At 41.5% G+C, this 13,409-nt stretch overlaps 1 protein-coding gene across 3 annotated transcripts in view; it reads right to left on the reverse strand.

Annotated features, from left to right (window-relative positions):
- The window catches only part of LOC309333207 (fragile X messenger ribonucleoprotein 1-like), a 209,723-nt gene extending 198,705 nt beyond the window's left edge, over positions 1-11,018 (reverse strand). For 2 of the 3 annotated variants that reach the window (XM_081846613.1, XM_081846611.1), the window contains exon 1: positions 10,642-11,018. In XM_081846613.1, coding sequence (XP_081702739.1) covers positions 10,642-10,692 — 51 coding nt within the window. In that variant the 5' untranslated portion in view covers positions 10,693-11,018. The remainder of the gene's footprint in view (positions 1-10,641) is intronic. The other variant, XM_081846612.1, reaches the window with a different exon arrangement.
- Positions 11,019-13,409: the final 2,391 nt, after the last annotated feature.

Raw genomic sequence — 13,409 nt, forward strand, 5'->3', positions numbered from 1 at the left:
AAGAAGCAAAAGATATTGAAGAGTATTACTGTACATGAAAAAATATTGATCAATAAACCGGGAGATTTAAGAACGATGAACACTATTAAAATGCTCCAAACCCAACTTTTAATGATGGTTATTCAAGAAATGGAACAGAAATTAAAATACCTTAAGCAGAAACATTTTGAATTTGCAAACAAACCAGGAAGATTACTGCCTTGGAAGTCAAAAAAGGAAAAGAAGGGAAATGTTATAAACAAAATAAATACGTATGGTAAAGTAACATATTATGAAAAAGCAGTGAGAATGGATTTTTTAAAGATTTTATTCTAACATATATACAAGAGGGAGAAGACAAAGAAAAGATAGAGCAATATCTGAGAAGCAGAAACCTGCCAAAAATGTCAAAACAACAAGTGGATATATTAAATGCCCCAATTTTAACAGAAATAGAGAATGCAATAAGTCAAGCTAAGATTAATAAAGCACCTGGGCCAGATTGTTTAACTGCTGTCTATTACAAAGTGTTCAAAGACCAGCTAGTCTTTGCGTGTATTGATGAACAATATCCTAATTAAGGGTAGGATCCCAGATTCCTGGAAGAATGCAAATATTGTGTTGATTCCTAAACAAGATCAAGACTTAACACAAGTTAAGAACTATAGGCCCATTTCTTTGCTTAATTGAGATTATAATGTATTTGCTGAAATAATGGCAAAAAGATTTAAAATAATGCTGAGAGACTTTATACATGGGCTTTGGGGAAAGTTATATGAGAGGGGATAGGGCAATCTATACAAAGCAATTTGCCAGCTTTATAGCAAATGGTAATTTATCAGAAAAGTTTACTATATCAAAAGGAACAAGGCAAGGATGCCCATTGTAAGAGAAAATAAAGAAAATAGAGGTGTTCAAATAGGGCATCAGAAATATCAACTAAGGACCTTTGCGGACGACTTACGTTTTATTTGAAGATAACCCTTTTAAAAATACGAGAACAGTATTTAGTGAGATTTAACAGTTTGGAGACCTAGCAGGTTTTTATATACCGTATTTTTCGCCCTATAGGACGCACTTTTCCCCCTCCAAAAATGAAGGGGAAATCTGTGTGCGTCCTATGGGGCGAATGCAGGCTTTCGCTGAAGCCTGGAGAGGGAGAGGGGTCGGTGCGCACCGACCCCTTCTCACTCTCCAGGCTTCAGGAAGCTATCAGCAAGCCTGGGGAGCCCGCGGGAGTTCCCGCAGAGCTCCCTAGGCTGCGGATAGCAGCCTGCTGCCTGGAGCGCGGGGCGCACTGAAGCCGTGGCGGGGGGGGGGAAATAATTTTTTTTCTTTATTCTCTCCCCCCCCCCAAAAAAACTAGGTGCGTCCTATAGGGCGAAAAATATGGTAAATAAGGGTGAGACAAAGATGATGGTAAAAAATATGAATCAACAAGAGAAAGACGTTGCAAGAGAAGATGGGTATCAAGGTGGAGAAAAAGGTGAAATATTTGGGTGCATGGCTAACAAATAATGAAATGTTATATCAGAATAATAATGTTAATGTCTGGAATGGAGTGAAACATGATTTATTGAGATGGGGAAGGATGAAACTTTCGCTGTTGGGAAGGATTTCAGCCATAAAGATTACCTAAGATGTTTTTTTATTTCAAACCATGCCAATAATTAGTAATGTCAGCTGCTTCAGACAATGGCAAAAAGTTATCTAGATTTATCTTGCAGAGGAGGAAACCAAGGATTAAATAAGGAAAGAGGTAGATTCTTACTGCAAGATCTTAAATTATATTATGGAGCAGTTTGTCTGATCTGAAGGATTGTTGTTATTTAAAAATATTATATTGTTGGATTTGAAAGGGTAAGGAAGACTGTCTGGTTGGCATGCTTATTTTTTGGTATGATAAGACAAAGTGTTTTTGGATCATTGTGTACGAATAAGTCTTTTGAGAGTCGGGGCCAGGTGCGGGGTTAATTCTGAACGCTGATTCGAATATGTTAATTGCTGCATTACAAGAAACAATGCCACATAACTTTTTCTCAAAATAGGGTTGGAATGGGGGGGTCCTGAGGGGTCATTTCATCATATGTGGTGGTCTTGTAGCAAGGCTAAGGGTTTCTGGGAAATGATATACCATGAATTGAAAAAGATGTATAAAATGACCTTTCCCAAAAAACCCAAAGCCTTTATTATTGGGGATAATAGGGACAGAGATTCCAAAAAAAAACCCTGACCAACCTTTTATGTATGCAACAACTGCAGCTAGAATTTTATATGCACAGAAATGGAAAGATGAAGAGACTCCAAATAAGGAAGAATGGCTTATAAAACTGACTGATAAAGTAAGAGGACAAAATAATATCTTCATAGATGAATGGAGGCCATTGGTGGGTTAACGATTGTGCTATTATTCTTATATATAGTCACATGCAAGATTTGAGATATGAGCAATGGAAGAGTGTAGAGAATGGACTTTGGGCGCTTCGAAAATATAGATATGTGTTAATGCAGCTACTACTTGGGTCGTTCCATATCAAGTGGTCCAATTTTTTTACCTCATGTCAAATTTCTTAATTTTCTGAACACTTGTTGAATGATCAAAACAAAGTTTAAATTTAAAATTTTATTTTTTTATCTCATCCAGTTTGTGAGTGAATTTCAAAAAATTGACAATTTTGACCTTGCCAGTCTACACAAAACCTTAAAAGCTCAGCCCCGAATTGAGATATGTCAAAAAGAAAAACACCAATCTCTTCAGAACTTCATGGACTTTAATATGATATGTCACATGGTGGGCTTACTTTAAATTTTAAAGTTAAGTCAAATAACTTAAAATTTTAAAAAGTGATTTAAATATCATATGATTAAATTTTCCCCCAAAATGTATTGATTTTTTAACATTTCTAAGAGCTACCTGCAAAATTTTGGGATCCCAATGAGATCACAGTTTTTATAAATATTTTGTACATACATGTCTGCCTTGGTTCTGTTTAGGATAAGTGGATCTTCTTGGAGTAAAATATTGCAGAAAAAACAAGACTTCAAACTATAATACCAGTTACTTCAGGCATTTTAGTTTTGAAATATTTCAATTTTGGGCTGAGCCAAAATTGTCAATTTTTTGAAATTTCAAACCCTCATAACTCAAATGGGATGAGATAAAAAATTTAGATTTAAACTTAGTTTTGATCATTCAACAAGTGTACAAAATATTAAGAAAATTGGATGACATGAGGTAAAAAAGTTGGATCACTTGATATGGAATGACCCTGAAATTGTGTTATTGTACATATTTATTACATGCTCTGTGTGTGTGTGTGTGTGTGTGTGTGTGTGTGTGTGTGTGTCTTTCCACGCCAAATCACCTGATTTTAATTCTTGACCGTGCTCTCACAACTAATTAATTTTGCTAAAAAAAAAAAATTGGTCCAAAATTGGACACAGGATAATTTTCTTTAAAAATTGATTTTTGCGCTTTGACCATATCATTGCAAAAGTGTTTTACACAATAAAATTAAAAAGAGCTCTAGGACATATTTTGTTTTTATAAAACTTAATTTTTAAAATACCATATTTTTCACTCCATAAGACACACTTTTTTCCTCCTAAAAAGTAAGGGGAAATTTCTGTGCGTCTTATGGAGTGAATGTGTGGTTGATCGCTGGCTCCCTTTCTGGCCCTGCCCCCTTGTCCAGGCCTCCATTGTTGAATGTTGTGCAGATGGAGGCTGTTTGTTTCCCCAGCTGCATGTGACTGGCTGATCTGTCTGGAAACTGTAGAAACAGCTCCCTTTCCTTTCCTAAAGAAGCTGAAGAACCCATAAAACAGAATTTTTTTCCCTTTGCACAGTAAGCTCAACAACAGTGAGCTGATCCCCCCAAAAAACGGGGCTTTCCCCCTTTCCTCCTCTAAAAACTTATGCGTCTTATGGTCAGGTGTGTCTTATGGAGCGAAAAATACGGTATATCAGATGACATTGTAACATAAAAGAGTACAATTTAGCTATTCTCACAAATGTGTGACTTATTTCAGGCTCAAAGAGACCTTAAACCTGTACAAAATAACAATCTTTTTTTGTAAAAAAATTGCTTCAAGATCAATTTATTTTTTAACCACAAAAAACACTCTCCTCATTTTTAAAACATAACAAGCACATGGTTAGCCCATTCTACAACAAAAGTATGATGCACGGTCGGTGACCCTTTTCTGTGGCACTTAATGCCATTTTTATACCTTATTTTGAAAGAGACCACAATTAGCTTTATTTTGATACCAATATAGACTTCCGGGTTAGCGCCTCTGGCAATGGCAGAATTCCTCTGATCGGGAGGAATTTACTCCGTGGAAACAGGGTCTGGCCGCCACGACGAAGGCGGAGACCCACTAAAAATCACAGGCGGGAGAAGCCTGTGAACCTGGGATTCGGCTGGCACCTTTTGCGCCTCCCCTACTCGCGGGGAGACCCGGTTTCGGGGATCCAGAGCGACGTGGGGTGAGCGGTGCGGTGCTTCGAATTGATTGATTGCTTTCACGGACTGAAGCCGCATTTCTGTTGCCGGAGAGCGCTGACTTTTTCCTGTGGACAATTCGATTTTAAACAACTACCCATGAGTAGAACGGAAAATTGGATCTATAAATGTCTTAATTTGGCACCGAAATGGGAAAGTTTTAAACGGGAAGTCTGCCTTCCCCTTTTGTAAATAGATTGAAGCAAAGACGCTGCAAGCTAAGGTCTTGGAAAGTCTTCCGCAAAGGATTAAACTTCCATCGATTCAAACTATTAAACCCCCCTTGGAAGCAGGAGAAGAGGGGGAAAATTTTGGATCGCGCAACCCTGCAGGAGAGAGTGTTGAAAATTAAATCACCACTGCTCTGAACTTGGAAAGGGGCTGCCAGTAAGCTTTGACGTTTTGAAGTTCATTGGCTGTGAATAGAACGTATCTTGACAGTTTATACAGATAGATAGATAGATAGATTTTTATTAGGACTTTTTTTAAAAGGTTACAGAAAAAAAAGAAAATATATAAGTAACAATCAAAAAAGGAAAAGAGAGAACAATACCTATAAAACAAACATCATCCAAAAACAGAAAAGAAAAAAAAACCAAAGAACAAATCAAACCTTTACATCACTTATTTTCATTCGCTTACTTCCTTGACCTCCTCACACCTCCCATTTTTGTATTCTAATTCAATTAGATATTTTAGCAAATCCTTCCCCATTTTTTTCTATCTTCGTAATTTATCTTAATATATTATAATTTTGCATTCTCTTCTTTCACCAATTCATTTTTACTTAATCCTTTATATCTCTTCTGCTAAAACCACCTACTTTTATTCCAACCTCTTTCTAACATTCCTTAATTTTGCAATGTTTCTGAAGATAAACTTTAAATTTTTTCCAATCATCTTCCACCAACTCTTCTCCTTGGTCTTAGGTATCTTGACAGTTAGCTAAATAAGAGAAATATATTGTTTCCATTGTCCTCTTCTGCGTTTAAAAAGGAGGAAAAGTAACTGAAAATTGAAACTATATTTATTGTTTGAACTGTGCTTAAAAGGATTGACACAAATAGAAACGGTTTCCCTCTAGAGGGAGCCTTTGAAACTGTTATAAGAACTGAGCTGTGGGAACCAGCTGCAAGATAAGAGACTGTGAGAATCAGGGATTGACCTTGGACTATTTGAGAATGTCGACAGAAGAAGCTTTAGTGATTGCATTGTGCAAGATAAGTCACTCGTTGGAACAACTCCACAAGAAGACAGATGTCATGACTACTAAAATTGATAACTTGGGACAAAAAGTGACTAATTTGGGACAAAAAGTGAACATCAATACAGAAATTATTCAGGATCTGATACAGGAATCTACTTTGACAGGGCAAATTGTCGAGAAGGCGAAGGAGAAAGTTGCTGTTGTTGAACCTAAAGTAATACAAGTGGGAGCCCCAACCTTAGAGGCAAATTGAGGACTATAAGTTGAGGCCTTTTATGATTGAATTTAGAAAAAGTCAGATTTTGAGGATTGGAGCCCTGCCTGGACTGGAGAAGGAAAGTTGGATACAGTGGTGCCTCGCAAGACGAAAAGAATCCGTTCCGCGATTCTCTTCGTCTAGCGGTTTTTTCGTCTTGCGAAGCAAGCCCATTGACAGCTTAGCGGATTAGCGCTATTAGCGGTCTAGCGGCTTTTAGCGATCAGCTGTTAAGCGGCTTATCAGCCGATCAGCTGTTAAGCGGCTTAGCAGCTTAGGAAACCTTGGGGGAAAAGCAAAAAAAAACAGCGGGAACTCGCAAGATTTTTTCGTCTTGCGAAGCAACCCCATAGAGAAATTCGTTTAGCGAAGCGCCTCCAAAACGGAAAACCCTTTCGTCTAGCGGGTTTTCCGTCTTGCGAGGCGTTCGTCTTGCGGGGCACCACTGTAGATCCCTTCATGCAGGGATTTACTGACTTTTGGGATTTGGACTTGGGTCGTGAGGAGATTGGAGCTGTGGGGGCCTTTGGATTTGGAGGAATTTTGAAACATGTCCTGAAATACCTTATGGATTTTAGATTTAACCATGGAGATTTGGTTGACCTGTCGAGAAGGAATAAAAGCATTGCTAGGTTGGAGCTTCCCCGAGATCTGCTCTTCAGTATCAAAGGAAGGAAAATAAGAACAAGATCAGTAGAAGACAAAGTAAAGTGCATGTATAAATATGAAGAAGACCTGCAGAAGGGACTTGGAAAAGAGTTAAGAGCTTCGGACAGAAGATCACCAGGTTGATGGACTATTTGGAATCGACGAATGACTGGCAGTATCCGAGACCAGGGAGAAGAGATGGTGGAAGAAGATTGGAAAAAGTTTAAAGTTTATTTTTAGAAATAGAAATATTGTAAAATTACTGAGTGTTAGAAAAATGTTGGAATGAAATCTTATGGCTTTAGTTGAAATGTTATAAGGAGTTAAGCATAAATAAGCATTATAGTATTAATGGAAAATAAGGGTAAAAATAAATTAAGATATTTATATGGCAGAGAATAGAGAAAGATGGAAAGGAATTGCTGAAACAATTAATAGAAGTGGAATACAAAAAGGGAGGTGAGAGGAGGTTGATGAAACAAGGGTATGAAAGATAGACTACTGAAATGGTATAATGTATGTTTTTAAATTGTTTTTGTTTTGTTTTGTTTAGGTTAATGTTGTGTTTTGTATTGTTTATATATTGTATTGTTTTGTTTTTTCCCTTTCTTCTTGTTGTTTTTCTTTTTGTCTCTTTTCTTCTCTTTCCTTTTTGTAAGTTTTAAAAGTAATAAATATTATTTTAAAAAATATATTTTGATACCAATATAAGACCAATTGGTTGAAAAATAAGTGAAACAGGAGGTTTTTTCTAAACTGACGCAGAAATTGCATTAGCTTAAATTGTGCGGAAATCGAAATTTTAAAAAAATTCTCCTGTGCCCAAATCTTAAAAATAATCTGAGGTTATCTCATAGATTTTCTTCAAAAAATGTTTATGTGTAGATACCAGAGCCGTGAGAGCACATGGCACCAAGGGACCTGGCGTGGAATGACCCATATGTATGTATGTATGTATGTATGTATGTATGTAATTGGTTTTATGCCTGACAGCTGCTTAGATGCCAACTTTGACAATTAAGAAGCATATAAATTCATTAAGACTACTGAAAGAAATTAGAGAGAAAAAGTGAAACAAATGTGCAACTTTAGATTATTTGGAGAGGTGCTGTGAGAAGAGGCAGGGGCAGTAGAAATAGTTCTATGAGCAGTTCCTCCTAAATAACAGGGTTAGGGGAAGAGAGGATGTCTCAAATCTCTCTAAAGCAACCGTCCAGTGCCTCATTACATAAGAAAGGAACTTTCCCGCCTCCCCCCCCCCCCCGCAAAGCAAAGCTCATTCTGATTAAATAACAAACCCATACACACCCCTTCTCTTCTTTTGGCTCTTCTCTTCTGAAACAAGAGGGTGGTGGGAAAGTGTGGGGAGTGGGAAAGATGATCGCCTGGAGGAGAAAGAAGTAGTGGAGGAATTCCAATCCAACCCCCATTTCCAAAAACTGCTTTATTACTGTAAAAGAGGAGCAAAAGACTGCTGGATTAAGCAGAAGCTGGTCTTGAGGGGAGGACCGCTTGGCCTATCACTCAGTATCCAAAAAACCAAAGTGCCGCACCAACAAGCACAAAACAACCCCTCCGCAGTGCCACAAATCCAACTTAATGGTGTAACGTTGGAAAAGGTTGATCACTTCTCCTACCTGGGCAGTTATCTTTCCAAAGGGGCCGACATTCATGCTGAAATCCAGCGGTGCCTGAACTCTGCAAGTGCAGCTTTCTCCCGATTGAAGTGCAGAGTGTTTGAGGACTGGGACATTCGCAAGGGAACCAAAATACTTGTTTACAAAGCTACAGTGGTGCCTCGCAAGACAAAATTAATTCGTTCCGCGAGTCTCTTCGTCTTGCGGTTTTTTCGTCTTGTGAAGCAAGCCCATAGGGAAATTCGTCTTGCGAAACACCTCAAAAGACGGAAAACTCTTTCGTCTTGCGAGGCATTCGTCTTGCGGGGCACCACTGTATTGTACTACCAATTTAACTGTACGCTTGTGAAACATGGATCACTTATAAATGCCATCTCCAGCTCCTCAAACAATTCCATCAACAGTGTCTCCAAAAAATTTTACACATCACTTTGGAAGACAGGCGAACTTACGCCAGTGTACTAGAAGAAGCAAAGATCACCGGTATTGATGCAATGATTATTCAACATCAACTTTGTTGGACTGGTCATATTGAAAAGGAAGTGAAAAGGAGAAACAAGCTAAGAGGAAGGCATGTCTGACAAACCCTCACTGTGATAAACACCCGCCTGGAAACCTTATGTCCCCACTGTGGAAGGACATGTGCATCCAGAATTGGCCTCCACAGTCACTTACTCATGGAAGAGAATCTTACTCTGCTACAAGTGATTGCCAAAGAAAGGAAGAAACACTTTCATCAACCTAAGCCTCCCCATCTCAATTTGGTTAACAGGTGCTCAATTCAGACACAAGTACTCGTACACTGAAAAATTCACATGAATATACGCATATAACACACAACCACAAATCAACAGTGAAAGGGCTCTATATATGTATGAGAATTATATACAGATGAAATGGGTTTATATATGCTTTCACTCCTCATCCTTCCCCCCCCCCCCCCAGGGTTGCTACCTGTCCCTTATAATAAGGGATTGTCCCTTATTTCAAGGAAAAATGCTGTGTCCCTTATTTCTGCCTCGCTTTCTTCTTCTCCCTCCTTTTCTGCTGAGGTGAGCGCTGAACTCAGCTTCTCCCTCCCTCCCATCTCTACCAGCGCTGTTGCCTCCCTCCTGTCTGTCTGCATTCTCTGTCTCCCTTTCCTTTCCTTTCCTTTCCCTACCCCTCCCTGTTACACTAAATCCAGTAGAGTGAATGGAGTGATTTGGGTGGGGGGAGAGGAGAGGAGAGGCTGGCCAGCACTAAAGCTGGCAGATTTTTTTCCTGCTGACCAGGGAAATGAAGGATACTAGGCTGCTGTATAAAGAGGGACAGTGGATATTGCAAACCCATTTTTTAGGTACCAAAGAAAACCCCTCTCCCCAAAAACCCATGACTATTTAAAGAGCTTTAAATGTGTACTGCAGATGAGGACTCAAACTCCCTTGCAAGAAACCGTAACAGTCCTAAATTCACTTTCAGCTTGACTCTTTGAAAATAGAAATAAGTCCCAATTATTTCAGTTGAATTTACTTTCAAGTAAGTATGCAGAGGAGTGAAGCCTTAAATGGTGGTTGTTTTTATTTATACAATATTTGCATCAATTTAAATAAAGGACAGGTCCAAAAATGAAGCTCACATGTAACCCTAGTGGTTAAATGAACTTGTTTAATTATGATGCATGCATGTAAATGTATAAGGCATTAGCTACATGGAAAGGGAAGTTGGAGACAAAGCTCCGTGAGGAAAAGAAACAGAATTTGTTGCACCAGGTTTCTACATTTACCATTCTTCTGACAAGCAGAAATTCAGCAGGTGGGGAGGGTATGAGTCATTGAAATTAATGTGCCTTGCTAACGTAGATCTGTAAATTTCATTGGGTCTCCTCTATGAGTATGACCCGCTCTGGAAACAACCCATTGTAATCGATTACTTTACCTTGTGCAGAAATTACTTAAAAGCAATTTTTAGTCCCCCAATTCCTCCCTCCCATTATGTCCCATATTTTGCCTAACATGTCCCTTATTTTGCCAGACCAAAGGTGGCAACTCTACTCCAACCCCCTGCCACCGATTACTCCACAGTCTGAGGTAGTAATGTTTCTGAATACCAGTTGCTGGAAACCTCAAGAAGGGGTGTTCGCTCCGCTCTCGGGGGCCAGGCTTCTCAGAAGTCGATCCAAGGGGGGCAGGAGATTACGAGTGTGACAGAGGCAGCCGCAGTTTCCTCTTGCACCTCGCGAACCTCTTCTCTGCCTCCCCCCAATAATGTTCTCCTCAGGCTTAAACGTGTGTGTGAAAAGGGGCGGGGCGGTTTTCCAGTCTGGCCCAGCGGCGTTCTAGGCCCTCGGGGCACAAAGAGAGGGAAGTGGAGGAGTCAACACTTCACTCCTCGATTCGCGCCAGGACAACGACCTCATTTCATTACCTTGTAAAAGGCCTCGTTGGAGCCGCGCACCTCCACCACCAACTCTTCCATGGCGGCAGCGGCGGCAGGACAGGAGGGAGTTGTGGAAAAGCAGGAGGTGAAAAGAGGCCTACGGCCCAGACGGCCTGTCGTCCGGCTTCCTCCTTTCTTGTGGCCTCCTTCCGTCTACCTCACTGGCGCGTGCAGGAGGCGGCGGCGGCAATTTAGGCCGAGAGGCGGCTTCCCCTTCGCCACCTCCTAACAGCTCGTCGTTGTCACTGCCCTTAATGAAAGTGAAATTGTCACCCCGCAGCGTCGAAGGCTGTGGCGGCAACGGCTGCTGAGCAGGGAACTGGGGGACGAGCAGTGCCACAAGCCGCCCGCTTCGAATGTAAACATTAAAAAAAACCTGGCGCCGTCACGTGATACAGCGGGGTTCCGGAGATGTGACGTGAGGCGGGAGGGGTAAGAAAAGGAGAGGAGTCGGAGTCACAGGATTACTCCGGCGCACTTACGTGAGCGCGCTCTTTCGAGCGTTCTCTGGTGCTCAAGAAAGAGCATTACCGAACGCTGAAACCCTAAGTGATCAACGGCGTTGATGAGCTGTCGCCCACCCCTGTCTACTCTTTCACTTGCTCTCGCCCGCCCACAGTCACTCAATGGAACGGCCACTCGCTGCTTTCAACAACTCAAATCCTTCTCTCCGTTAAGAGTGATGCTACATCTGTCCAATGAAACATTTGGGAGCGGAAGCTCTGAAAGATGCTACTGACGGGGCGCGATGTGCAGTTTCCTGGGTTTAAGAAACGATTCGGAGGTTAGTAGCATACTGAGCGGGGAAGTGTTAAATCATTTTTTGTTGAGTGATGGTTTTTGATATGGGGTAAAAAGAAGGAAATGATTTTTATTAGTGAAGAAAAGTGAAGTATAGAGCATTCAAATACATACACGTAATTAAAAATATGTGTGATTTTTTTCAAGTCGGACATTCCTGTTGTATTTATTTATCTTCAATGCTGCTTCACATCTTAACAAATCTTTTAGAGTTCACTTACCCTTCCAAAAAAATTGGTACTGGGTAAAAGTTGGATCCAGATGATTTTAAACGGATCCTCATGAATTCATGATTTTTTCATTCAAATGAAATAAAACCACCATGATACTGTAGATGTCTTAGTTTATAGGCAGCATCACAAAAATCATGCATCCACTGTTTGGTGGGGCCGCAATGGCACAAAAACATGGTTGCAAAGCACAGATTCTCATGATTCCTGCACTAGATCAGCCCAAAGTCACCATCGGATCACACATCATGGCCATGGGCACAGCCTGCACCACAAAAATCACAGATCCACGGCTTCCTGGTGACACCGTGGCCCAAAAACATGGTTCCAAACCATGGATCCTCAGGGCTTTTGCATTGGGGCACCCCTAAGTCTCCATCAAATGACACATCATGGCCATGGGTACAGCCTGCACCACAAAAATCACGGATCCACATCTTCCTGGCAACACCATGGCCCAAAAACATGGTTTCGAAGCATGGATGCTCGTGGATCCTCAGGCTTTTTGCATTGGGGCACCCCTGAAAGGTAAAGGTACCCCCTGACCATTAGGTCCAGTCGTGGACAACTCTGGGGTTACGCGATCATCGCTCTATAGAAGAAGAACAGGAAGAGGAATTTGGATTTGATATCCTGCTTTATCACTACCCGAAGGGAGTCTCAAAGTGGCTAACAATCTCCTTTCCCTTCCTCCCCCACAACAAACACTCTGTGCGGTGAGTGGGGCTGAGAGACTTCAAAGAAGTGTGACTAGCCCAAGGTCACCCAGCAGCTACACCACACTGGCTCTCTGGGAGCCAGTTCCCCAGATTACAAGTCTACCGCTCTTATCCACTACACCACACTGGCCAAGGGAGCTATCGTTGGTCCACAGACAGCTTCCAGGTCATGTGTCCAGCATGACTAAGCTGCTTCTGGCGAACCAGAGCAGCGCACGGAAACGCCATTTACCTTCCCTCTGGAGCGGTACCTATTTCTGTATCTACTTGCACTTGACGTGCTTTTGAACTGCTAGGTGGGCAGGAGCTGGGACCGAACAACAGGAGCTCACCCCGTCGCGAGGATTCGAACTGCCAACCACCTGATCGGCAAGCCCTGGGCTCTGTGGTTTAAACCACAGAGCCACCCACATCCTGGGGCACCCCTAACTCACCGTCAAATCACACATGGCCATGGGCACAGCCTTCACCACAAAAAACACAGATCCATGGCTTCCTGGCAACACCATGGCCCAAAAACATGGTTTCGAAGCACGGATCCTCATGGATCCTCAGGGTTCTTGCATTGGGTCACCCTAAATTCACCCTTTATTCAAATATCTTGTACATAGCCACAGATCTGACCCCCAAAATCATGGATCTACTGCTCTGTGGCCCTGACCAGATGCTGCCCTGGATATATTGGCCAATTTTTAGGTGGGTGTGCCGGGATGGAGGAAACAGTCGGCTGAATCTCAATCCATTAAAGATGGGGGTCCAATGGCTGGGCCGGAATGATTTTGGTTCAGTTTGCCAGCTCCTAGCTCTTGATGCTGCACAATAGTCTCCTGTACCCACCATCAGGAGTCTGGGTGAGATCCTGGACGCTTCTGTCTCTATGGAGGCACCGGTCACAAATGTAGCCAAACTGGCATTTTTTAATCTATGCCAGGTTAGGCAGTTGGTACCGTACCTGTCCCTTTCCAACCTAGCCATGGTGATCCATGCAGCGGTCACCTGCAGACTA

The sequence above is a fragment of the Podarcis erhardii genome, assembly GCF_964252035.2.
Source record: "Podarcis erhardii genome assembly, chromosome: W".
NCBI lineage: Eukaryota > Metazoa > Chordata > Lepidosauria > Squamata > Lacertidae > Podarcis > Podarcis erhardii.